Source organism: Choloepus didactylus, chromosome 17, assembly GCF_015220235.1.
Source record: "Choloepus didactylus isolate mChoDid1 chromosome 17, mChoDid1.pri, whole genome shotgun sequence".
NCBI classification, from domain to species: Eukaryota; Metazoa; Chordata; class Mammalia; order Pilosa; family Megalonychidae; genus Choloepus; species Choloepus didactylus.
Window position 1 is genome coordinate 54240297 of NC_051323.1, and position 24299 is coordinate 54264595.

Genomic DNA, 24299 nt, shown 5'->3' on the forward strand with positions numbered 1-24299 from the left:
ACACAGCTCAGATGGGACTCAAACCCAGGACCTTGGGAACAACTAGCCAATAGTGGTGGTTTGGAGCTGTATGTACCCCAGAAAAACATGTTCTTAAACTTAACCCTTTTGTGTGGGTGTGATCCCACTGTAAGCAGGACCTTTGGATGAGGTTGTATCAGTCAAGGTGTGTCCCACCTCACTCAGGATGGGTCTTCATTGTATCACTGTAGTCCTTTATAAGCGAAATGAATATTAGATACAGAGAAAGCCATAAAAGCAAGAGGCTGAAATTCAACATAACCCAGAAGAGAGTGGAACAGCCAGGAGAGGCTGCCACGTGCACTACTATGTGACAGGGAAGCCAGGGATGGCGGGCAGTCAGCCCAGGACCTCCGTCTATGCAAAGAAAGCCTCACCTTGACCACACCCTGATTTGGACTTTTTCCTAACCTCACAACGGTGAGCCATTCTATTCTCATTGTTTAACCCTTTGCATGGTACTTGCTTGAGCAGCCAAGGCAACTAAAAACCCCCGACACTCTCTTGAGAATGTTCTAGTAAAAATTAAACCCATTCACAAGGGAGGAAGCATGAGACAGAACAGTGAGTGTAGTGATTAAAGCCAGGAACCCACACTTCTCCAGGCATGATCTGGGTAAGAAAAATGGGGGCCGCACAGAGCCTGCTCTGTCCCAGCAGCCGTCCAGCCTGCCCACGCACACACTAAGCTGTGCCTCACCAAGGGCTTAGCCTCAATGTGGTTTAAATTAGATCTTTCTTGCCTGAGTAGAACAAATCACTTTGGTTATATGCTGACAAGAAAGGAACAGTCTGCATGCTTGGAAAGCTTAGGAGGAATTAAATTATGTGCTGTCACTTCAGAGCTGCTCCTCCGTCATCTACATCACCACCTCTCAATTGCCTGCAGGAGCCCTGGAGCCTTGCGTGCAAGCCTTCCCATAACCCAAGGCTTAACATAAACTTGCGGCTCTCAGGTCATTGGGCAATAACAGGTATATCCGGTTGGGCCTTTTGTGCTTGTCTGCACGCAAATTAAAAGCTCATGCAAAGCCAAACTCCTCAGAGCCTCTGGTTAGGGAGAAGGGAGGATGTGTTGGAAGGGAATTCTCACAAAACCACCCTGTTTATTTTTTCAGGAATTGGGGCAATAGTACTTGTTTATGGGAAGTTCGCACCTCTGGGAGGCTGAGCTCAGAAGGGGCAGGATGTGGAGGTGGCCTGGCTCGGAGAGCCAGCAGGGGAGCAGGGCTCCAAAGAAGCTGAAGTTGGAGCCCCAAAGGGGTGTAGTTCTTACAGGCCCTCGGGGTGGGGGCAGGTAGTGCCAATTCCTGTATGTCCAGGCTGGCGACAACCATGCCAAGATGGCTCTGTTGTTACTGGCCTGGATGGGAGGGCCCTAAAGGGGGTTGGGGACTGCACTCTAGAGGGCTCAACCTGCTCAACTCCCAGCATTGTCCTCTGGGTTCTGCACCCCACCCCCACCTCAGCCTTGTGATGCCTCCATTAAAAGTCAGCTCTAAAACCTCCAGAGGCTGCTTGGAGTGGGAATGGAGTGGGAAAGGAGTGTCACCAGGTTTCTTCTAATGGAAGCAGTGACGTTCCCTCCACTGTGACACTGACTCTCCTCTTCCAGAGGAGGAACTTCTGCATCCTGCCCTCAACTGTGGAGATCCTTTCTGTCAGGAATTTGCCCACTTGGTGTGTCTGGGAGGCCGTAGATGGTTGGGGTTGAGGTGGTAGTTTTTGGACTCTGGTAGCCTGGAATTCAAATTCTGGATCAACGACCACAAGAGCTGTGTGACCTTGTTTGATGACTCCAACTCTTCACGCCATGCTTTGTCTTTTTAAAAAAGGGTGTGCATGTGGGCGGCGATTACAGTAATATCAAAGGGTTGATTGTGAGGGATTGACGAAATAATTTATGTCGAGTGCTGGGCACACTGCCTGGCTCGAAGTGCTCAGTACATGGTCGTTCCTCTACTATTAGAATGATATTATTATCACCATTGTTATTATTGGCAAAGCTGCCATCCAAAGAGCTGTGGCAATTTCTGGCCATGGTTCAGATGCCCTCCCAGCCCCACGCCTGATCAGGGCACCACCTGTCCCTTCCCCCTGAGCTCAGGCACCACCTGAGCTCTGGGCAGCAGGGATTTGGGCAGTGCTCTGCTTGCGTCTCCTTCCTGGCCCGGCTTGGAGCCAACATGCATCAGCTGGCAGGTTGCAGTCATGGGAAGATGACATCTTTCTGTCCAGACACCTGGTGGAACTACCTCTACCATAGCCCAGCAGGAGTCCAGTGCTATTTGAATGTATCCAGGAGCTTTTTTCTTAACATCATAGCTGGGGGCAGGGAGGGGGTCACTTCTCTCTGAAATCCACCCCAACTCCCACCAGTCTCCATGCCAAAGCCCTAACACCTTTAGGTTGTTTCTAGGATAGAGAGAAACTAAACACACACACACACACACACACACACACACACACATTTAAGCTTAGACAGTGGTTCTCAAAGTGTGGCCCAGGGATCCCCAGGGGTCCCCCAAATCCTTTCAGGTGACCACAAGGTTAAAACAAGTTTCCTTCCCTTTCTTACCCTCATTCTCTCACAAGTTTACATGAATCTTTCAGGGGCTACATGCTGTTTCATACAACAACAGAGTGAATGCAGAAGCAGATATGAGTACTCAGCTGACTTCTGTTAAATCAGAAATCAGAGAGATTTGTAAAAAGTTAAACAATGCCATTCTTCTTAATAAATCTTTCTGGTTTCAGAAAATTTAGTCATTTTCCATAAAAAGTATCATTTTAGCATGCAATGGATTTATTTTTAATGAACTAATGAATGAATATTTAGGTTTTTTTCCACTTTAATTTCTAAAATGGTATATGCTGATAGAGGTAACTCATATAAACTGTAGATCTTTGGGAGACTACATTAATTTTTAAGCATATGCTTTAGTTTCCTGGCTGCTAAAACAAATACCATGCAACGGGTTGGCTTAAACAACAGGAATTTACTGGCTCACAGTTTTGAAGCCAGAAGTACAAAATCAAGTACAAAGTCTTTCTCCCAGAAGACGGTGGCGTTCTGAGGCTGGTTGCTGGCGATCCTTGGATCCTTGGCTTTTTTGTTACGTGGCAATGCACATGGCGGCATCTTCTCCTTTCTCTTCTGGGTTCCGTTGACTTGCAGCTTCTTGCTTCCCATGGCTTTATTTCTTCTATATCTGAATTTCATTCTGCTTATAAAGGACACCTGTAATCCAGATTAAAATCCAAACCAATTCAGCTGGCCACACCTTAACCAAATGGGTTCACACCTTAACTTAACTACACTGGCTTCACACCCACAGGAACAGATTAAAGGTTAAGAACATGTTTTTATGTGGTTTATAACTCCAAGCCACTACAGAGTATAAGGGGTTCTGAGACCAAAACATTTGAGAAGCACTGAGCTAAGATTTTGGCATCAGGACCTATGAAATCATCTCTTTTCCCATTTATTTCTAAATAAAAAGATCCTTTCTGGGGATTGGAAATAGTGTGAATTTTATGGTAATTGCAATATAATGGATTTGAAAGGAGCAAGTCTAGTCATGAAGCTCATATGGAATTTTCCTCCCTGTTTTAAAGGCAGTTTTTTAAGACTGCCCAAGATTCAATTGCAAATCAGAGATTAAATTGTGTTGGGCAAATACCAGGTACCCTCTCCACTGGGAGGACAGGGAGAGGATGTGATTCTCATCTGGCACTAGAACGAAAATGGCTTTGCCTGTTGGGCTCCCATCTCCCTGGAGGGGATCAGCTCTTCTGACCAGGGTGGGGCTTGGGTTGGCCCAGATGCTTCACGGATCCAAGATACCAGAGAGTCCACACTCATTGTAGGGTCAGCAGGTGGTGCGTCTGTAAGATGTATGATGATAAGCCAATGAGCAGTTACTGGTGTGGCACTGGGTCTGCACGCTTCGGTTCAAATCTCATCTCCCTCCCTTGCTAGCTGTGTGAATTTCGGCAGTTTACCATTCCTGAACCTTAACCCTCTTATATGTAAAATAGGTTAAAAATTCCAATATTTTTTGGGTCATTGGGAAAAGTAAATGAAACAGTAGATGTCAAGTATAGAATACAGTGCCTATTCATGGGAGCAATATGAACTCCCTTCTTTTCTCTGTCCCCGTCTCGCCTTGTGGTGTCAGGGGCTGCTGGAGACTACAGGAGCCTAAACCACAGACCCTGGCCTTCTGACAATAACATCACAGAGGACACGCGTCCTCCCTTTAGCCAGGCACAGTGTTCCACACGTGTTGTTTGAACATTGTTGGTGCATTTACTCATTGTTAAATTAAATGATACATGTGATTTGATTTTCATCTCTCGCATCTACCTCAGGGAGCAGAGCCCAGCAGTGCAAGAGAACAGAAATGGGGGCGCCCACTAGTCAGAGTACCTCACATGTCCTCGCTGCGGAAATTGGTTTCCATTTTACCCCATAGTCCCAGGGATTCCGTTGGGGTGGGGCTCTGGTAGTTTGGGGGCTCAGGACTCAAGTCATATCCTCACTGCATCAGGAAGTCTCTGAAATAGTGTGCACTGAGGGTGCCGCTGCTGGCAAGAGCCGGGGGAGTGTGTTCTCAAGGCTCAGAAAATGAGAAGTCCCTCCTTCCTTGTGTGTTCAAACCCCGAAAAAAAATGACCCACCAGGGACTACTGACTCAGCAGAAAGGGGAAAGCAGAGATAGAGTTTAGTCACCACCAAAGTACAAACCATTGAAACTAATTTTCCCTTTTGAATTGGGGAACATTCTGGACAATTTGTTCCTCGGCATTTAAGAAGGAAGAGCTGAGAGACTCCCTGGCCTGCATTCTAGTACAGTCTCCAGAGTCGGGCAGTATAGTTGCCAGCTGTGCCATATGCCCTGGGCCCTTGCTGGAAAAGTCCGAGGCCCAAGTACACTTTCACCCAAAGCTGCAATGTAATAAAAGAAGGCAGTGACTTCTGGGAAGCTGGACAGCATTATTTCACTCGTACGAATCACCAAGAGGCTCCACATCAGCATTCCCTTGAGTTTTTCCTCCCATTTGCACTACATAGAGTAGTATTTTCCCAACTCTCCTTGGCAAAGAGTTGCTGAGTGTTGTCCTGGAGTCTCATTACCTCAGGGCTGAAAAGCATCCATGAAAGCTGGGAAGGGACTGGCCAAATGCCTAGCTCAGAGGAAGGAACCCAGCATGGCCTTGCCCAGGATCTTTTGGGAACATGGCAAACCCCTGCCTAAAGAACTACCTCCCTCCCTCCTAAGGGTCCTGATGTACAGCCTGACCAGGCGAGGTGAAATGAGGTGAGGAAAAAAAACTGCAGAGCCGCCAGCCGGGAGTTGGAGGAAAATACAGATTGGTTGCTGGTGGAGCCCTTCTGCCAAGAGCAGACAATTCTGCAAGCTCAGCCTTTTAAAGGCAGTAGCAAATAGCCTCCCACAGAATAATGATGATAGCTAATACTGTCTGAGGCCCTATTCTAAAAGCTTTACATGTGTTAGCTCATTTAATCCTCACAACAGCCCTGTTTTGGTTTGCTAAAGCTGCTGCAATGCAATATACCAGAAATGGGTTGGCTTTTACAATGGGAATTTATTAACTTACAATTTATAGTTCTTAGAACATGAAAACATCCAAATTAGGGCATCAACAGGATGATACCTTCTCTGAAGACAGGCTGCTGGCATTGGGGACACCTCTGTCACATGGGAAGGCATATGGCTGGTGTCTGCTGGTCCTTCGCTCCCTGGTTTCATTGCCTTCAGCTCTGGTTCCAGTGGCTTCCTCTGTGGGTCCTATTTTTTTAGCTCCTCCCAGGCTTTTCTCTCTCAGCTTTTTCCATCCCTTATCCTCTCATAAAGGACTCTGGTAAAGGCTTAAGATCCACTTTGAATGGGCTGGGTCATATCTCAATTGAAATAACCCAACCAAAAGGACCCACTCACAATAGGTCTGCCCCCACAGGAATGGATTAAAGAATGTGGCTTTTTCTGGGGTGCATAGCAGCTTCAAACCAGCACAAGCCCTGTGAAATAGGTACTGGCATCACCTCCTTTTTACCCAGAGAGGTGATTCATGGCAGCTGAAGATTCTCAGCTCTGACTGGTAGAGCCGGGAGATTAACCTGGCAGTCTGGCTTTGGAATGATGCTATTAACCACTCAACATACAGCCTCAGAAAGGCCAGGAGGAGGTGACTGATGTCATCCTGGGCTTCAGGAGCTTGCAGAGTGGTAAGGCATATTGCCCTGTGGGGCCATCACACTCACGCAAACAGGCTATGTCTTTGTTCCTATGAGATCCGAGTCCTGGCCATGATTCCTTTTGCTGGACAGGAAAAGGGCTTCGTAACAACAACGATGGCAATGGCTAACTTTTATTGAAAGCTCAGTCTCTGAAATCAACTATGCTATTGGTTTCCTTAAATATCTCACTTAATCCTCACAACCACCCTTTGAGGTTAGGATATTATTACCCTTCTTGGACAAATGAGGAAACTCAGGCTCAGAAAGGTTAAATAACATGGCCAAGGTCACCACTAACAAATAAAAGAGCTGGGCCTCACACCCAAGAGTGCCTGTCTCCCAAAGACAAACTCCTAATGATCACTGTCTGCGGGCTTTAGTGTTTTAATCTCCTCTGTAGGATGAGATAACGCTGGAAGGCATTTGGGCCTGGGTCCAAGTGCCTGTAAAGAACTGTCATGATCTGAGGGATATGGAAATGAGCTGAGATCGCTCCCCCATCCTGATTCCGTGATGTCTTTCATAGTGATGTGGAGGTCTGGAATTTCCCCCCTCTAACATCTTACAGGCTTTAATCTGGGGATTTCCCTCATCTGTCTGAACACCCAAGGATATATATTCCTTAGGATAAGGAAAAGGTCAGAAAGACAAGTAATATCTTTGTTTGTTTTTGCTTTATATTTGCAAAGCTAAATTAAGGTAAGAGTTGTTTACGGAAGGGGGAAAATGGCTCATACTGCTTGGTACAAATACGAAGGTTCTTGGGGATGCAGACTGGCATACTTTTTTGGAAGAAAATGTGGTGGCATCCATCACCCTTTAAAATGCATATCCTGTTGGTTCAAGCTTTTCTGCTGGGAATCACTTCTGGGAAAATTGTATGGACAAGCATAGTTACAGCTAATCGAGCTGGAAACCTCACAAATGACCATCTAAGAGAAATAGGTAAATAAATTATGTTATAGTCACACTATACAATAGTTTAAAAACATGAAGTAGATCTATAACTTCTGTTGTGGAGGTCATCAAGACAAATTAAGTTGAAAGAAAAAGTCGCCGAACAATTAATCTAATATAATCTCATTTGTATTAAAAATACATATATATGTACAACTCTGTACATGAACAGGGGGCACATGGTTCCTGCAATTACCTCTGGGAAGATGTAGGAGTGGAGGCTTTCCCATTTTCCTGCATATTCTTATGTACTGATTGAATCTTTTACAATAGGAGTTTATGTATGTACTTCATGTGTATGTGTCTTTTAAGAATTTATAGTTGACCAAAACTGAAAAATGATATCCATATATTTTATAAGCCAAAATTTAAAGATTTTTGTCCTAGAAGTAGCCCACAGTGAGCCAGTGCCCCCCCAGCCTCTAGACATGCTCTCCCTCATGTCCGTGTCCCTGTCTCTGCTCCTCAGGGGCAGCAAGACAATCACCGTGGTCTCTGTGGGCTGGAACATGGTTTTAAAGCCAAAGATGCATTTTACAGGGATAAATGCACATTTATCCCATTTAGGTTTTGTGATGGTTGCTTCTTTTTTTTAAAGTTAAGTGTACAAGTGCAATTAAAGACGCAGCCTAGTATCAATTACTATCAAAAAGATGGGAATTTTAGGTGATCAAGGTTAGTGTGGATGCAAGTTATTTTCAAAACAGGGCAAAAACTTAGTGTGCATTAAAAGAAACACTATGGACTGATGGGAAGTAACCACACCCCTCTGAGCTGGCAGGGTGTTACCTTTGGGTTATTGTGTTAGGTTTCAGACACATAGTTGAGAGGCATATTGAAAAACTGCATTATCCAGAGGGCACAGATAAGCTGGTTGAGGTTCTAGAAACCAGTGTTCAAAGAATGACTGAAGGAACGAGGGCATTTTTTAATTTTGTGGAAGATGGCTCAGAGATGGCACAATGGCAATATTGAAACATATGAAGGGCCATTACATGAAAGAGAAATTAGATTTGGCTCATGTCACTCAAAGGGTAGCTCTAGACTCAGCAGAAGACAAGCTTGTTCATTCCAGATTTTACCTTAATGTTGGGAATAACCTCCTAACATCTAGAGCTGTCTAACCAGAGCAGTCCATGACATGGACAATAGGGCAGGCCACAGCTGATAAATGGCCACGTCAACAGTAGAAAGAAAAAGTCCTGTGGGGAGGGTCTGTGGACTGTGATGCTGACGTATAATTATCCAGCCCTCATTTTCTCTCTCAGGAGTATGTAGAGAAGGAATAACCAACAACAACCTAGATTATTTAACTACCAATTATTGCTTCAAGCCCCAGAGATAGCTACAGTTTTAGACATGAATTTTTTTCCCTTTGTGGAAAGAAAAGAAAACCTGTGAGGGAATACAGAGTTAACACTGAAAACCAAGAGGTTAATGGGGAAAAGGAGATTGAAATCTGGATTTGTAACCAAGGATCTACCCTAAACCTGGAAGCTGTGCCATCAGCATGCCCATGGCTGGATGCTGAGATTTAGCTGAACCCAACTGTACACTACTGTTTTTTTGTTTTGTTTTGTTTTGTTTTTGGCACTTTACTTGTCGTTGCTTTATGTATTTTCCTGGTAACGCAGTAAAAATTTATCTTTAGGAAATAAAAATTAAAATGTAAAACAATACTCTCTAACTGCCTAAAGATTTTCTGTGCATGGTCAAAGAATTAGGGAAATAAGTTTTTTCTCTGCTGACCAAAGTCATGGACAAGAGGCTCACAGTTCCATGGTTAGAAAGGTGGATTTCAGACTCGGGATGGGGTGATAGTAGAAGTCTAGGGAACAAATGTGCAGAAGCAATCACAGACCTCCATGAACCTTCCATTCCTATGGAATCATCACTGTCCTGTGTTGGCCAGAGCTCCCCCACCACAAATATTGAGGAGGAGGGACTCATGTTGGCTGATAGACTAGACAAAACAATTGGCTACAAAGCTATTTTTTGGCCCCAATATTTGAGATTTGGGTCCTTTCACTTTCTCTTAGTTGCTCTGTCTCACTGATGCCTCTTCTTCTCCTCCGTGCCCTTACTGTTACTCTTCTGTGAGAGAGAAGGAAGGTAAGCAAGAAAAGATAGAGGTGGGCAGATAGAGGAGAGCAGAGATGGTGGCAGCCTGAGTTGCAAAAGGAAAGAATGGAGGTCCCAGAGGGAGTGCAAGGAAGGAGATGCTAAGAATGAACTCACAGCAAGGAAGAATAAGGGAAGAAGGAAGGGCACAGGGCAGAAAAACAGGCAGAGGAGGAAGAAAACCAAAGGAAAGAGAAGGCAGCAAAAAAGAGAGGGAAGGGGGATTGCTGGGAAAAGCAACTGGAGCCCTGCACCATTTGCTCCATTCGTGAACCACATGAAACTTTGAGGGAATTATCGCCTCACAACAGAGAGTGACACTAAAAGCAAGATCTGTTTATATATTCTAAGCATCCTACTTCCAAAAGGAATTGAAGATAGCTTACAATAAAAGATGCAGAATACTCAAACCATTCACACAGTGAGCAAGGACAGCAAAGAAGGTAAGGGTCATATCAGATAGTGATGAGAAAAACTACAGCAATTCAGCAAAATTCTCTTGGCTCTGAACTCTAAGAACAATGTAGCACATGGAGGACTTTGAATTCCATATCAGTCCCACATTCTTTCCATTGTCCTTTCTTATATATCGACCCTCAATGAAAGCTGGGGGGACAAAGTAAGATCAAAACGTTATGAAAACCTTTCTTTTTTACTTTTCATTTTTAGTAAACTTATTTTGATATAATTTCAAACTAACAGAAAGGTTGCAAGTGTATCCCAATTAATTCTCATTTACTCAGATTTCTCCAATTATTATCATTTTACCACAGTTAATTTATCATTCTTTTCTTTCTCTCCCTTTCTGCACCTCCCTCTTCCACCTGTGTTTTATCTTGAACCATTTGAGTATAAATTGTAGATGTTGGTATCCCCTGACCTTTAAATGCTGATGAAAGAATTTTGGTGGGAAACCGGGATAGTATCGTGCAGCTCTGTGACTTTCAGTAATATCAGACTAGAAAGAACTTAGTGGGGACCATCAGCTTGGAAGGGGACAGGGACCAAGAGACTTGTCTTGGAGCTGTGTTGACTTAGCAAGTGGCTGTCTTTCTTAGATTTAAGCAGGTTAATAAGACTAGCAAGATCTTGCAACGCAGCTTCTGTCCACACCTTACATAGGCTTGAGAAAACATCAATTGTCCATATCAAACAATCATTGGAGGTGAGGGGAGTACCCCTGGCTCTACCCCTTCCATCCAAGAGCCCTCTGTACCACTGCTTAGTACAAAGGTGGATTTTAGAGAATCCAGACAATTGTTTTCACGTACAATGCTTTGTCAATTTTATAACTTTTTTTAAAAACATCTAAATATCTCTGAACTCGCTTTGTGTCTTAATAATCAATGGCACAATTACAAGTGGCAGCCCCACCCTTTTATTAGTACATTAAAAAATAGTGCATCCTACAAACGATGGTTTCTTAGATTGGATGAAATAAGACACGGTTTTCAGGCTCTGGTTCTCAGCCTGTGTCTTACCAAGAAGAAGGAAGCAGAAGCAATTTAGGTGAGGTACAGGATTTTGGTATCAAGTCCTAAGAATCCTCTCAATCCCCAGCACATGGTGTACAGTATCCTACAGCAACTCCTCCTGCTTTGTGAGTCTCCTTATTTGTTTCCCCAGTCTACCAACAGGTGTCTGATTATTGGATTTCTGCCCATTCTACCCATCAAGGATTTGCCAGACATTGTTGCTTCTGCTCTACACTTTTCTCTGTGCCTGTGTGTTTGAAGGGGGAGAGCAAAGCAGAGTGCTTGCCCATAAAAGAGACACAGAGATCATGCTTCAGAGGAAGCCCATGAAGAAAGCTAACTTCCAAGACTGAGGAAGGACTGAACTTTCTTGGTCATTGGATCCAGGTATGATGCATTTATCTCATTTGCTAATTTAAAACAATAATAATAATGATGATAATAATAAAGTTCAGATGATCCTCCAATCCATAAAAGAGTGATTGGCAGGAATGGGATACATGAAGTGGACTGTGGTGGCTGTTATCCTAGGCTTCTTAGCATGTTTCCCCCATCCCTCCTTTTCTGAAAACAAATCTAGCTCCTTGGCCACAGGGATGGGTACCTGATAGTGGGCTGGACCACTGGAGTCTTCCTAAGGGCTTTGTATAATACCCTTAGAAGAGAAATGGGTTCTCTTTCTCCTGGGGTTGTAAATTTAAGGCTGTGCATGGCTGAGTTTCCCAGCTGCTGAAACAGATACCATACAACAGGTTGCCTTAAACAATGAGAGTTTATTGGCTCTCAGTTTTGATGCTAGGAGAAATCCAAAATTGAGGCATCAGCAAGGGCAGACTTTCTCCTAGTACACTGTGGCATTCTGGGGCTGGCTGCCGGCAATCCTTGGTCCTTGGTTTTTCTGTCACATGGCAATGCATGTTTCTTTCTCCTCCAGGTTCTGTTGACTTCCAGCTTCTGGCTGCTCCCTGTGGCTTCTGCTTCTGTGTCCAATTTCCTTTGCCTATGAAGTCTTCAGTAATGTTGGATTAAGGTCCATCCTCACACATCAACTACTAACATCTTCAAAAGTCCTATTTACCAATGGGTTCACAGCCACCAGACCAGGGGTTGGTACCTGAACATACACCTTTTGTGAAGGACATGATTCAGTTCCCAGCACTGGGCTTCCTCATCACTGGGAGAGAATTTGTAGAACAAAAGCCAATCAGACACCAGTGTAGATAGAGATTGGATGGAGAATTGGTAAGTCCTTCCATCCTATGGGGTACCAGTTATTTTTCCCTACCACAAGAGCCAGTGCATTCCTGTCCTGCTTAAACAAGCTTAAGTTGGGTTTCTTTTCCTTGGAATCAATACAGTATCAGGCATTTTAAACCTCTACTTTAGTTTATCCCTCTAGCTTAGCTGTTCCTGCCAGCAAACAGTTCAAGTTTGAGAGTTGGGAGGGTAAAATCCCCATATTCTGTGCTATTGACTGAAAAGAGATCCCTGGGCCTTAGATATCTGCTTGGTTTGAGAAACTGTAATGATAATTAATGAACCCAATGTGGATTCTCACCAGGTGAAGTGCCCCACCTTGGCCAGGAGCTGGGTCATGGGTACCTACAAGCCATGGGCTGTCTAACAGAGGTCCGCACCGTAAAGCATGACAGAGCCTGAGGCCAGAAGGTTCTGAAGAAAGTGTTGCCAGAGCTAGCTATTTGGCTTTGTCCCAGTTGATAAGAACCTGCCTTTCTGACAGCATTTGCCCAACTGGTTTCTCTACTTTTCCAGGCCTGTTCTAGAACAAAAGCTGAGCTGAAGAAACCATAGCCTGACCTATTTGCTGTGGCAGGAAGTCATGTATCTACAATGGCACGGCATTATTCAGAAGATAAATAGGAGACCTTGGGAACAGTCCAGTTTCACACTTATATAGTGCAACTTCCACCTGGGTACTGATAAGGTGATTAAGCCTTCCAAGAATGTTGCAAGCTCAGAATCCACATCAGGCCATAGATAATTCCTGCCTAGTAATCTGAGGGCTGCACGAATGCATGCAGCAGAGAGCCTTGAATTATTAGGACAAGGGTCTTGCTAAAGCTGGACCTTCATAAGGTTATGAAACTCATTCCAAAGGATATGCAGGCCATCATAAGCTCTGGGAAATCAATATTTATTTAACCAGTTGCTCAAAAACGAACTTTATCATTGATTTGAGCACTCCATCATGGCATGTGAAACCATTGCCAGAGAACTTCTCAAAAGCCACCAAATGGAGACTTTTACAAAACGGCATTTTATCAGATCAGATATTTTATGGTTGTTTTCAATCTCTCAAGAAGTCAGTCTCTTTTCAGCCACCCCTTTACAGTTGTTTAAAATTCAACCAGTTACTCCAATATCAGCTATAGTGCACAAGCCACAGATTTCATTCAAAACCAATTTAGCTGCAAAAGATAAGCACACAATCTATTTTTCTTTTTTATTATCCTCAGAATCTTCGATTCTGAAAGGCAAGTTAGAAAGGAGGCATTTGCATATTTCCTTTCGTATTACTTGTGAAGGCACTGGGGCAGGACTTCTTGCGTTCAAAGCCTGGCACCACCTCTTGATGTTGCGTAAGTCATATAACCTCTCTGAACCCCGGTTTCCCCATCTACAAACGATGCAATAATAGCACGAGATTAGCAGCACTCGTAAAAGCGCAAAGCACAGGGCTGTCCCGTGGCAGAGGCACAATTTTTGTACTTATATTTGATAACTCCGGAAACTCGGAGGTACAATTCCTACCTGATTTACTATGAAACATCCCGCCCCGCCCCCTAGCCCTGGGGTTCGGCCTTTCCTCAGCCTTCAGCTAGAGAAGACCTTGTTCTCTCCGCTGTCTTGAAAATACTACGTGCCAGCCTGTAAGGAAGGGTGCAGCCCGTGCAGCCGGCAACCACTGCCCGAGCGCCACCGACTTCCCCTTTGAAGGAAGGGTCCCCATCGGGAGCGCACGCGCGCCGGGAACAGGACAGAGCCGCGAGAGGGCGGCGGGGTCGCGAAGTCCGTCCTGACCCAGCCTGGAGATGGTGCTCGCGTGGGGGCGGTCGGCCCCAAAGTCCGCCTCCCCCGCCTGCGGCCGTGCGTGCACCGCGGAGGGAGGCGGCGATCCGCACCCCGCCCGCCGCCGCCTCCCCCGCCGCCGCCTCGGCGTGTCAGGTGCCGTGAGAAGCGCGGGCGGGGCGGCCGCGAGGAGCGCCGAGGGATGTGTCTGGAGTCGGCTTTCCAGAAGCGATGCACGCAAGGCACAGCTCCGCACGCAAGGGGGAGGCGACAGCAGAGGAAACTTTCCAACCTGCCCCAGTTCGCAAGCGCTCGCAGATATTTGCCCCCTTCTTCTCCCTTCCCCCAGGCTCTTCGCTCCGGGAATCCTTAGAGCGCCTCCAACCCGCAATCATATTCGCCCCACTTTGGCTCCGGGCCCTGCGCCAACTATCTCCAGTGGCGCCCAGGGCTGCCCCGCGTTCTCCAGTGGGCGGTGCCACCTGGCGTTGTTTCTGCGCGGGAAACCTCAGGGCCAGCTGCCCCCCCGCGGGTGCTGGCTGTTGTGTGCCAAAGACTCTCGCAGCCCCGGGGCGGGGGAGCAGACTCTTTCAGGAATTCCTGATCTCGCTGCAAGGGGTGGAAGGAGAACGTTGAGCTCTAAAGAGTTTCAATCGAGGGGGCGAATTGTTTGCTTGAACATTTGAGGGAAAACAAAAAACTAGGGACGCTGCAGAGGCAAATTGCCACCACAAACCGCGCCCTTGCCATTTCCAAACCGATAGGTTTCCGTTCCTGGGTTGGGTGCCCAAGGACCCTGAGCTGTTTCCTCTCAGGGAACGCAACCGAAGTTACTGAGAAGGGAGGGAAGACTCGGTGCGTGGAGCGCGCTCCCACTGCAAGCGCACCCGGCTGGGGTTGGCAGGTTCGGTCCAGAGCGTGATTCTGGGGAAACCGTGCGTCCTCGATTGGGGGTGACTGATGAAGAGCGGCCTTCGGGCAAAGTAAACCATCACGCCACCGTTTCCGGTGAAGCCGCCAGCTACTGCTTAAACCGTGGGTCGCGAGGACCAAGTCTGGGTCTGAGCCGCGACGAAGTTCCCGCTGCGCCCCGCCTCCCCCTCCCCCCCGCCAGCCCCGCCCTGGCCAGGTCCCCACTCCTCCTCGCCCTGCAGTCCTTAAAACCCGGAGAAGTGGGATGGCGCATTTGGACTCTGGGGTGACTGTGTGCAAGCGGGCCACATCTCTGCAACGCCACCTGAGAGAGCCGCTCGGGGGATGTGAAGCTTGGGAACTGACTCCGCTCATTGAACCCACAGTCTCAATCCCAATGCTGTAAGAAAACTGCAACTTTGCCAGGGCCCCAGGTGCCGCGAGGCTGGGCGCAGGAGGCAACCTTTCTCCATCCCCATACCAAATCGGAGCACCCTTGGCTCTGACCGTAGTCCAAAGGACCCCAGCGTGGGTGCTCAAAATCCCAGAGCGGGCAGAAAGTGTCCAGGGCGGGCCTCTGAGTTCCTGGAGACACTCGGGCTGAAGTCTTGCGCTCCGCAAAGGCTCCGGTCCCTTCTCTGAGCCCGCCGGCCCGCGCCGCTGGAAACCGCGCCTCCCAGCAGGTCAGTCTGTCCATCGGGCTGCCTTCCCGCGTCCCCTCCTGATGGGTTTTCACAGTTGGGGTAGGGTGGGGCGCAGGAACCGGGACGGTGGGCACTTGCGCCACCGCCTATATGCCCGCGATGTCGTCCGCGAATTGCAGGAACCGTTACGTAGCTGTCGGCGGGGGTAGTGGCTGTGGTGGCCGCGTTACAGAGAGGAGGACACACGCCCCTTCCCTTCTCCATGGGGGAGTTGGTCGGGGATACTGTGGGGCTCTTTCAGCCACTTCTTCAGAGGCGTCTCTGACCTGATATACGCAAGACCTCCTCTCCACCCAGAGGCGAGCGGTAGCCTGGAGGCTGGGGCGGAGGTGGGGGGCGTTCTTTTCTCTGAACTCCCAAGTGTCACGTCTTCGCCCTTCTGTCCTCAGCATGGCCACCGGCCTCAGCCCGGACGAGCCCCCGAGTCCGTTGTCCACCCAGCAGGCCACGCTGCTGCTGCTCCTCTGTGTGCTGGCCGCCGTGCACGTGGGCCAGTGGCTGCGGAGACATCGGCGGCGGCAGCCCCTCTCCACGCCGCCGGGCCCCTTCCCGTGGCCGCTGATCGGAAACGCCGCGGCGGTGGGCCCGGTGCCGCACCTCTCGTTCGCGCGCTTGGCCAGGCGCTACGGCGACGTCTTCCAAATCCGTCTGGGCAACTGCCCGGTGGTGGTGCTGAACGGCGAGCGCGCCATCCGCCAGGCCCTGGTGCAGCAGGGAGCGGCCTTTGCTAACCGGCCGCCCTTCGCCTCCTTCGGCGTGGTGTCGGGCGGCCGCAGCCTGGCTTTCGGCCCGTACACCAAGCGCTGGAAGGAGCAGCGGCGCGCAGCGCACAGCACGGTCCGCGCCTTCTCCACGCGCCAGCCGCGCAGCCGTCGCGTCCTAGAAGGCCATGTGCTGGGCGAAACGCGCGAGCTGGTGGCCCTGCTGGTGAGCGGCAGCGCGGGCGGCGCCTTCCTCGACCCAGGGCCGCTGACCGTGGTGGCGGTGGCCAACGTCATGTGCGCCGTGTGCTTCGGCTGCCGCTACAGCCACGACGACGCAGAATTCCGCGGGCTGCTCAGCCATAATGAGAAGTTCGGGCGCACTGTGGGTGCGGGCAGCCTGGTGGACGTGCTGCCCTGGCTGCAGCGCTTCCCCAACCCAGTGCGCACCGCCTTCCGCGAATTTGAGCAGCTCAACCGCAACTTTAGCAACTTCGTCCTCGACAAGTTCCTGCGGCACAGAGAAAGCCTGCGGCCGGGGGCCGCTCCCCGAGACATGATGGACGCATTTATCCTCTCCGCGGGAAAGGAAGCGGCGGAGAACTCGGACGACAGCGGAGCCCGTGTGGACATGGAGCTTGTGCCGGCCACGGTCACCGACATTTTCGGCGCCAGCCAGGACACCCTCTCCACGGCGCTGCAGTGGCTGCTCATCCTGTTCACCAGGTAAAGCCTTCGGGAGGCGTGGGGCGGGCTTTCTAGTTAATCCTTTGTAAAAGGCGGAGTGCAACTCGAACATATGCTGAGGTCGCAACCAGTGCGCAGGGTTTGGTGTTTCGCTCCAGGTCCCCAAAACGGATCGCACTCGGAGAGCGAAGCCGGGGAACTGGCGGTGTGGGCTGAGATGCGCGCGCGCTTCCCATCCAGGCGCACCGGGATCTCCCCGCGCCTCCGACCTTGTCTTTATCCCTTCCCCTCTCACTTCCCGGCTCCAGTGAGCGGCTTGCGAGTGGGAACACATTTGTGAGACGCCGACGCGAAAAATAAGGTTCTTAAAGTGCCCGCAGATCAGCCCTGATCTCTCGCTCCCTGGCGTAGGAGAAGCAAAATTGGGACTGTCCGGGAGAAGGGGTAATGTGGTAAATATGTTAAGTAAACATAGCAGTCTAATCGGCTTGGCTCGCTGACGGCGCGGACCTGGCCCCGCTGCGGGGTACGCGGCACCGAAGCTTTGGGAAGGCGGTCAGAAACCAGAGGGCGGTGCTGAGTCTGTACAAGCGCAGCGCTATGAGTAAGGGAAGTCCGTGGAAGGAAGCGGAGAAGCAGCCACCTTACGGAGTGCAGAGCGGCATCTGGAGAGGCAACTGGGATTTCTAGGAAGCGCCTGCGGACCTCGCGGTCCCGGGTGCTCGGACCCCGGTGCCCACCGTGAATGAGAGCACCGACCTCGACGATGCTCTTTGCACACACGAATTAGGCAACCCCTGGCCCAGGTTCAAGATGTCGCGACTTTTGGTTACGTTGTAGAGCCCAGGAATCCGACTTGTGTCCCTTGACCCACGAGTGAGTGGAGGCGGATGCTGAATTTGCGGTAGCAAATTTGGAAGGCAGAGGCGAATTATTTTGCTATCAGTCTCCACCGCAACTTATATTTCCTTAGATACTGTGTGGCACATCCATATGATGTTAAATATTTTAAATAGTTATTGAGTATTAAGATCATAGAAACAGGTGTAGAGGGGCTGGGAGGGCAGATGTCTAATAAAGAGCAGTCAAAGGTAGATCAGGAAGACAGCACAGGATGGGTGGAGCTCAATAGGTTCTTTGCATCCTCAGATAAGCAGGTTGTCTTTTGAAACAGCTTTGCTTTTCCATTAGAAACCGAATTGGAAGTAGTCCTCCAACTGGGCAGCAAAAGGATATAAAATAGTTTTGGAGCCACCTTCAATTCAGTAACGCTGAGAAATATTTTTTCCTTTTTTTTTTTTTAATAAAAAGACACTATGACAGGGGTCTGCAACTTAAATCATCTCTCTCTCTCTTTCTCTCTCTCTCTCTCTCTGTGTGTGTGTGTGTGTGTGTGTGTGTATGTTTTATTGAAACATAGTCATGCCACTTCTTTTATGTAATGCTTAAAAGATTTTTTATGTGCTGCTGTAGCACAGGGCAGAGTTGAATAGTTGCAGCAAAGTGAGTATGGTCCACAAAGCTTAAAATATTTGTTACTAACTGGCCCTGCATGGAAAAAATTTGCACACTTCTGCTATGTAATGATAAAGAAGTAATTTAAAAAATCATGTACAATTCCATCACATACATGCCTACATTTATTCCAGAGTTGAAATTATTTGTTACGTACTTTTTGACTTCAGACACTTACACATATTGTAGTGAATGTTTCCCCTTCTTTTAACTTTTATTTCAGTAAGTTGCTGGCTACACAGTATTTTGCCATAATATTAATAATAATAATAAATCTTTTTCTGACCCTCAACAGTGGTCATTGACCTTGACTACATTTTAACAGATACCACTGTCATTGTGGTCGTATATTTTTGTACTTGTTAAAGTGTTTCTGGAAAACACATTTCAGTGGGGACAGTTGTCTTACGAATCTTACTTTGTAATCAGATTTTGTTTTTGCTCAAAAGCTAGTTTATATTGGCAGCATTGAATAAGTATTACAATTTGTACCATAATCTCACGAACATTGTTATTTTGTTTTTACGTTTAAAAACTATTAGCCTTTATCTACCAGGAAAAGTTATTTTTGTATAATATGACAACAGTCTGTCTGCTGGAATTGTCCAGGGTGTTGAGGAAAGAAAAGGATCCACTTTCAGGGCTGCATTATGACTTTTGAGGGTCCTGGGTGTATTTGCCTTCATGGGCCCCTTTCCTCCATTAAAAAAAAATACTAAAAATTATATTTTATGACTATGTTGGTATAAAGATAAAACATATTAAAATTACATATTAAGACATTTTCCTCCACCTAAAAGTTCATTTTTTTTTCCATCTGGTTTCAAAGGAAATGTAAACTTTTTTTTTGTGGGCCCCTGAAAGTATTGTCGGCTCTTGGCACTGCGCTGGCTGTGCCTAAAGGATAAGTCAGCCCTGTCCATTTTTAGGCTGAGAAAACTTAGACTTTTTTTGACTGATAGGAAAGAGCTTTAGCCATGTGAGGCCTCTTACAAGCAATACAGCAGTTAAAGTTCATTTTATGGTTTATTGAAGAATAAGTGAGGAAACTGTTGTTTTGTTTTTCTTTTTGATTTTTGCCAGAAATATTAATTCAGTCACTGACTCAGAGAGCCTGTTTAAAGAAGAGTCAAATTAAAATAAATTGTAATGTACTTTCTAGATGCAAGAAGAATTCATTTTTCCTACTGGTCTTCCCCCTGTGCATTAAAAACCCAACAGGTATCCCGAGGTGCAGGCCCGCGTGCAGGCAGAGCTGGACCAGGTGGTGGGCAGAGAGCGCCTGCCCTGCATGGACGACCAGCCCCGCCTGCCCTACGTCATGGCCTTCCTGTACGAGGCCATGCGCTTCTCCAGCTTCGTGCCCGTCACCATTCCTCACGCCACCACCGCCGACACCTCCGTGCTGGGCTACCACATCCCCAAGGACACGGTGGTTTTTGTGAACCAGTGGTCGGTGAATCACGACCCGGCGAAGTGGCCTAACCCGGAGGTCTTTAATCCTGCCCGCTTCTTGGACAAGGACGGCGGCATCGACAAGGACTTGGCCAGCAGCGTCATGATTTTTTCCGTGGGCAAGCGGCGCTGCCTCGGGGAGGAGCTCTCCAAGGTGCAGCTGTTCCTCTTCATCTCCCTGCTGGCTCACCAGTGCCACTTCAGGGCCGACCCCGACGAGCCCGCGCAGACGGGCTTCACCTACGGCCTGACCATCAAGCCCAAGGCCTTTAAAATCAACGTCACGCTCAGGGAGTCCATGGAGCTCCTGGACAGCGCCGTCCGCAAGTTCCAGGCTGAGGAGGAGCGCCCGTGAGCGGCCAGAGGCAGGCTGAAGGCTCAGAAGTACTCAGACGGCTTGGGTCATGGGGAGTACAATTCGATTTTTTTTTTTCCTAGCTTTTCTGTGCCACTCTCTGAATTAGCCTTTTAGGTGGGCATAAACCAACTTGCACTGCAGGTGAGATGTGTGCCCCCCACCTGCTCCGAGTGGCTCCTCAAGGGCACTGGGCTGAGCAGGAGCTTTGAGTCAAAGAATTGAGGAGTTCAAAGAATCTTGATACATGTACTGGATCCTGGTAGTAACGATTTCTTGTGGGAGCCTTCTTTGGAGTTACAACAGGCACTTGCACACACACACACAACTACTTAACGAAGTATTTCATTAATCAGATCTTCACGGGTAGGGTCCAAGATTGATCTCCCATGTGCTGAAATCTGCTCCATAGAAAACTGTATTAAGCGAGGTTTCAGAAGATATTGGTGAATATGCAAAGGAAAGTGATTTTAGTGTAAGACATGTAATTGAGGGTAATAAAGGAAATGAGAAAGACCAGATTCCTTTTTCACCTTTCCCAATAAAATACCTTAGATAGGTTCTGGTATCCATGGGTGGATTTGTCTTTTTTTCCACTGATGTGTTTTCTTACTTTTTAGGATGAGCCATAAAGTCAGTTGCTCAGAAAGAAATTCATAGTTGATTTAGTGATGTTAGTCGATGTCAGCGATTTATCATGAATTTTTAAATTGTAAATTGTTGAACTGTAAAATTCCAGGAAGTCATACCCTCCTGGTTGCCAAGGAACAGTATTTCTGAGAGGAGTAAAAAAAAAAAAAAAATTGCCAGCCCAGCTAAGCTTTGTATTATGTGATTGTAATGCTCTGATTTCAATAAATCTCACAAGTAGAAATAAGCATGTCACCAAATAGTATTCAATATATGTTATAATATGTTAGTATTGTTTTAGTATTAATTATTTTGGTCAGGAAAAGGTTGAATAATACATATCTCTATGTCATTGCAAATGAAAAGTACAGTCAATTCAACCAATTTTGGCTCAAAAACATTAAGTGATCTTGATTAAACCAGATGCCTATTTTGACATCATGGAAACCAATTTGAAGCGAGGACTCTTTGCTCATCCAAAACTTGTACTCATAATACAGAATCTTTTGTTGTAAATTGAGCTAATTAATATATTAAAAATCCACATTCTTAACATGTTTGAATTTTGATGCCCTTCTGATTATTTAGTTCCAGTTGAAATCTGAACATTGTGCTGCAGACAGCAGAGAAATTTAACCTGTCTGCCAGGTAAATCATGAAAAAGGCAATCAGTTATCTATTTTCTTTTTTAAGTAACAAGGAAGAAAAGCTCTCACGATTATCTTTTTCTCCTTTAAACTGGTTTCTTAAGAAAATAGCAATTAATGTCTGTTTTTGGAACTCAGAATCAGAAGATAGTCTTGGAAAGCTGATTGGAAAATCACTTTGTGTTACAGTGAACTGATCAGATCAGTTGTGCTATTTATGATGGCTAAGCCGGTGAGCAATCACTTTCATGGCTGTGAAAACCTAATGCTTGAACAAATTGTTTATATTCAGTTAATGTAAATAATCTGAAAATTTTAAAAAAAGTGATGAAATATTGAAAAAATACAAAATGACATTTGAAATTCTGACATTCATTACATGTAAAACTTCAAAGGACAGTTCTACAGTGTCCTAAAAGCCTACTGCTTGTTACATTTTTATTAAGCTTTTTAGAATATTTTTATCAAAATTACAAAGGGGAAGTATTTAATGGTTTTGTGTGTAACTGGTAAGAGAAAAGAGAGAGAAAGAATGAAAAGAAGGGAAAATGGTTAAACATTTTACTGTTCACTCCAGATTAATTTATTTGAAGCACAAAATCAAAGCATAAACATTTAAAAAAAGATGTTTGGAGTGCCAGTGGTAAATCAGAAAGAGACGGTTTTTTTTTTCTTTAAATTACTACATAGCAGATCTATTTTGTAATTTGGAGTTTTTTTATCAATAAAAATTTCATGTAATTTTCTATTTATGAAAAATTCATAGCTGTACCTGTAGAATATAAAAACATGGTGTTTGAATCAGTATTTTAAAAGGATATTAAAGTGAGCTGTAGAAATCAGGCTTGCCCAAAACATTACCATTTTTTTTGGCACTGGCTATGCCCCAGTTTTTTGCTCTGGAAGGGCTGAGAGTGATTTTGGGCTGCTCTAGCCTGTGTGCTCTGTTTAGATATGTGTGGCAGCAAAAATAATCACATACTGATCTAGGCACCTCAGTAAGTCAACCAGAGTCTGCTGTGCTAATATCTGCTTTTATGTGTGTGGTTCAGTCATCATCTGGTGCTTGCTGGGATGGGAAAGCTGCTTATATAGAAGAAACTGTGGTGGATGTTTAGACTTTACCTGACTTATTTAATTTTGTTTATAGCCTAGTTAAAGGAAGGAAAATAAAACCAAAACCAAACAAACAAAATAACTGAGTTTGAGGGCTTCAGTTAACAAATTACTGCCTTAGTCAGAAAACCTCATTTTACTTCTGCCAGAGATAGAATGTATTTGCTGGTTATCATTAACTACTCCAGACAATTGTAATAGTTCAAGTACATTGCTTATGAAATGCCTCATTTATATATCAAAGCTTTGATTTTATAAGAAAATTGACTTTCTCCCCCCAATCAAAAAGAAAATTCTCTAGTTTGTTTTGTGGATTATCCAAAAGCTCTCATGTCCCAGAACTTAGCCTTTACCTGTGAAACGTTATTACTGCTTTACTATTTTCATATTAGATCTATATTAGATCAAATAGTTGCATAGCAAATATATTAATTTGTATGTTTTTAGCTATGACACAACTCTGTGATAAAAAACAGATATACTCTACTAATTGTTTATTATAACACAAGGATAACTTTCTATTTAACCTTTTCTTATTTTTGTATTTTATCATGTATGCTACATGCTCTTAATATGTACACAGCAGCTACCGTACATAGTTGCAACCAAAATAGATTTTGGGAACACAGCATTAATATGTAGATTTTACTGTTTGGTACACTATCTTAATAAATTCTATAACTGTAATTACCTATATTGGAACACAATTACCAAAGTAATAAAAATCACTTCCATAACCTTGTTATGAAGTTTTACTTTACATTGTAACAAATATAGTCTAATGTGTCTATTCATTTCAACTACCGTGTATAAATACTTGGATTAAAGTGTTGCATTGTAAACATTTTCCTTGGCCATTCTACATTTTAGGGTGCTCACTGCTGCTTTTTTTTTTGTTTTTATTTTTTTCCAGTAGGCCTTCCTAATGAAAATTTGGTTTCCCACCAAATTCCTGATCTCTATATTTTTTTCCATTTTTTTTAATTGAGATATATTCACATACCATGAAGTCATCCAAAGCTTACAATCACTTGTTCATAGTATAGGCGTGCATTCATCACCCTAATCTATTTTTTGAACATTTTCCTTGTACCAGAAAAAGTGAAAATAAGAATAAAAAATAAAAGTAAAAACACCCAAATCATTCCCCCACCCTACTTTTCATTTAGTTTTTTTGTCCCCATTTTTCTACTCCTTGGTCCATACACTGGATAAAGGGAGTGTGAGCCACAAGGTTTTCACAATCACATGGTCACACCATGTACATTATATAATTGTTTTCAAAAATCAAGACTACTGGGTTGCTTTTCAACAGTTTTACATCCTTATAGCTATTCCAGTACACTAAAAACTACAAAGGGGTGTCTATATAACATGTAAGAATAACCTCCAGCATGACCCCTCAACTCCGTTTGAAATCTCTCAGCCACTGAGATTTTATCTTGTTTCATTTCTCTTCCCCCTTTTGGTCAAGAAGGCTTTCTCAATCTTGTCAGGGCCAAGCTCATCTCCAGGAGTGACATCCCACGTTGCCAGGGAGATTTACACCTCTGGGAGTCATGTCCCACATAGCGGGGAGGTCAGTGAGTTCACCTGCAGAGTTGGCTTAAAGAGAGAGGCCACATCTGAGCAACAAAAGAGGTTCTCTGGAGGTGACTCTCAGGCAAATTGTAAGTATGCTTAGCCTCTCCTTTGCAGTAACAAGCTT

At 45.7% G+C, this 24299-nt stretch overlaps 1 protein-coding gene across 1 annotated transcript; it reads left to right on the forward strand.

The window, feature by feature from the left end:
- The first annotated feature begins 15066 nt into the window (after positions 1-15066).
- On the forward strand, positions 15067-23363 carry LOC119512661 (cytochrome P450 1B1). The gene is made up of 3 exons (XM_037807485.1): positions 15067-15464; positions 15875-16912; positions 19610-23363. Exons 2-3 carry the CDS (start codon positions 15876-15878, stop codon positions 20196-20198), a joined length of 1626 nt encoding a protein of 541 aa, XP_037663413.1. The 5' UTR covers positions 15067-15464; position 15875; the 3' UTR covers positions 20199-23363.
- Positions 23364-24299: the final 936 nt, after the last annotated feature.

Coding starts and splice junctions, on each gene's coding strand:
- LOC119512661 (XM_037807485.1), top strand. CDS start 15,876: ATGGCCACCGGCCTCAGCCCGGACGAGCCCCCGAGTCCGTTGTCCACC. Junction 16,913..19,609: donor CTGCTCATCCTGTTCACCAG/GTAAAGCCTTCG, acceptor AAAACCCAACAG/GTATCCCGAGGTGCAGGCCC.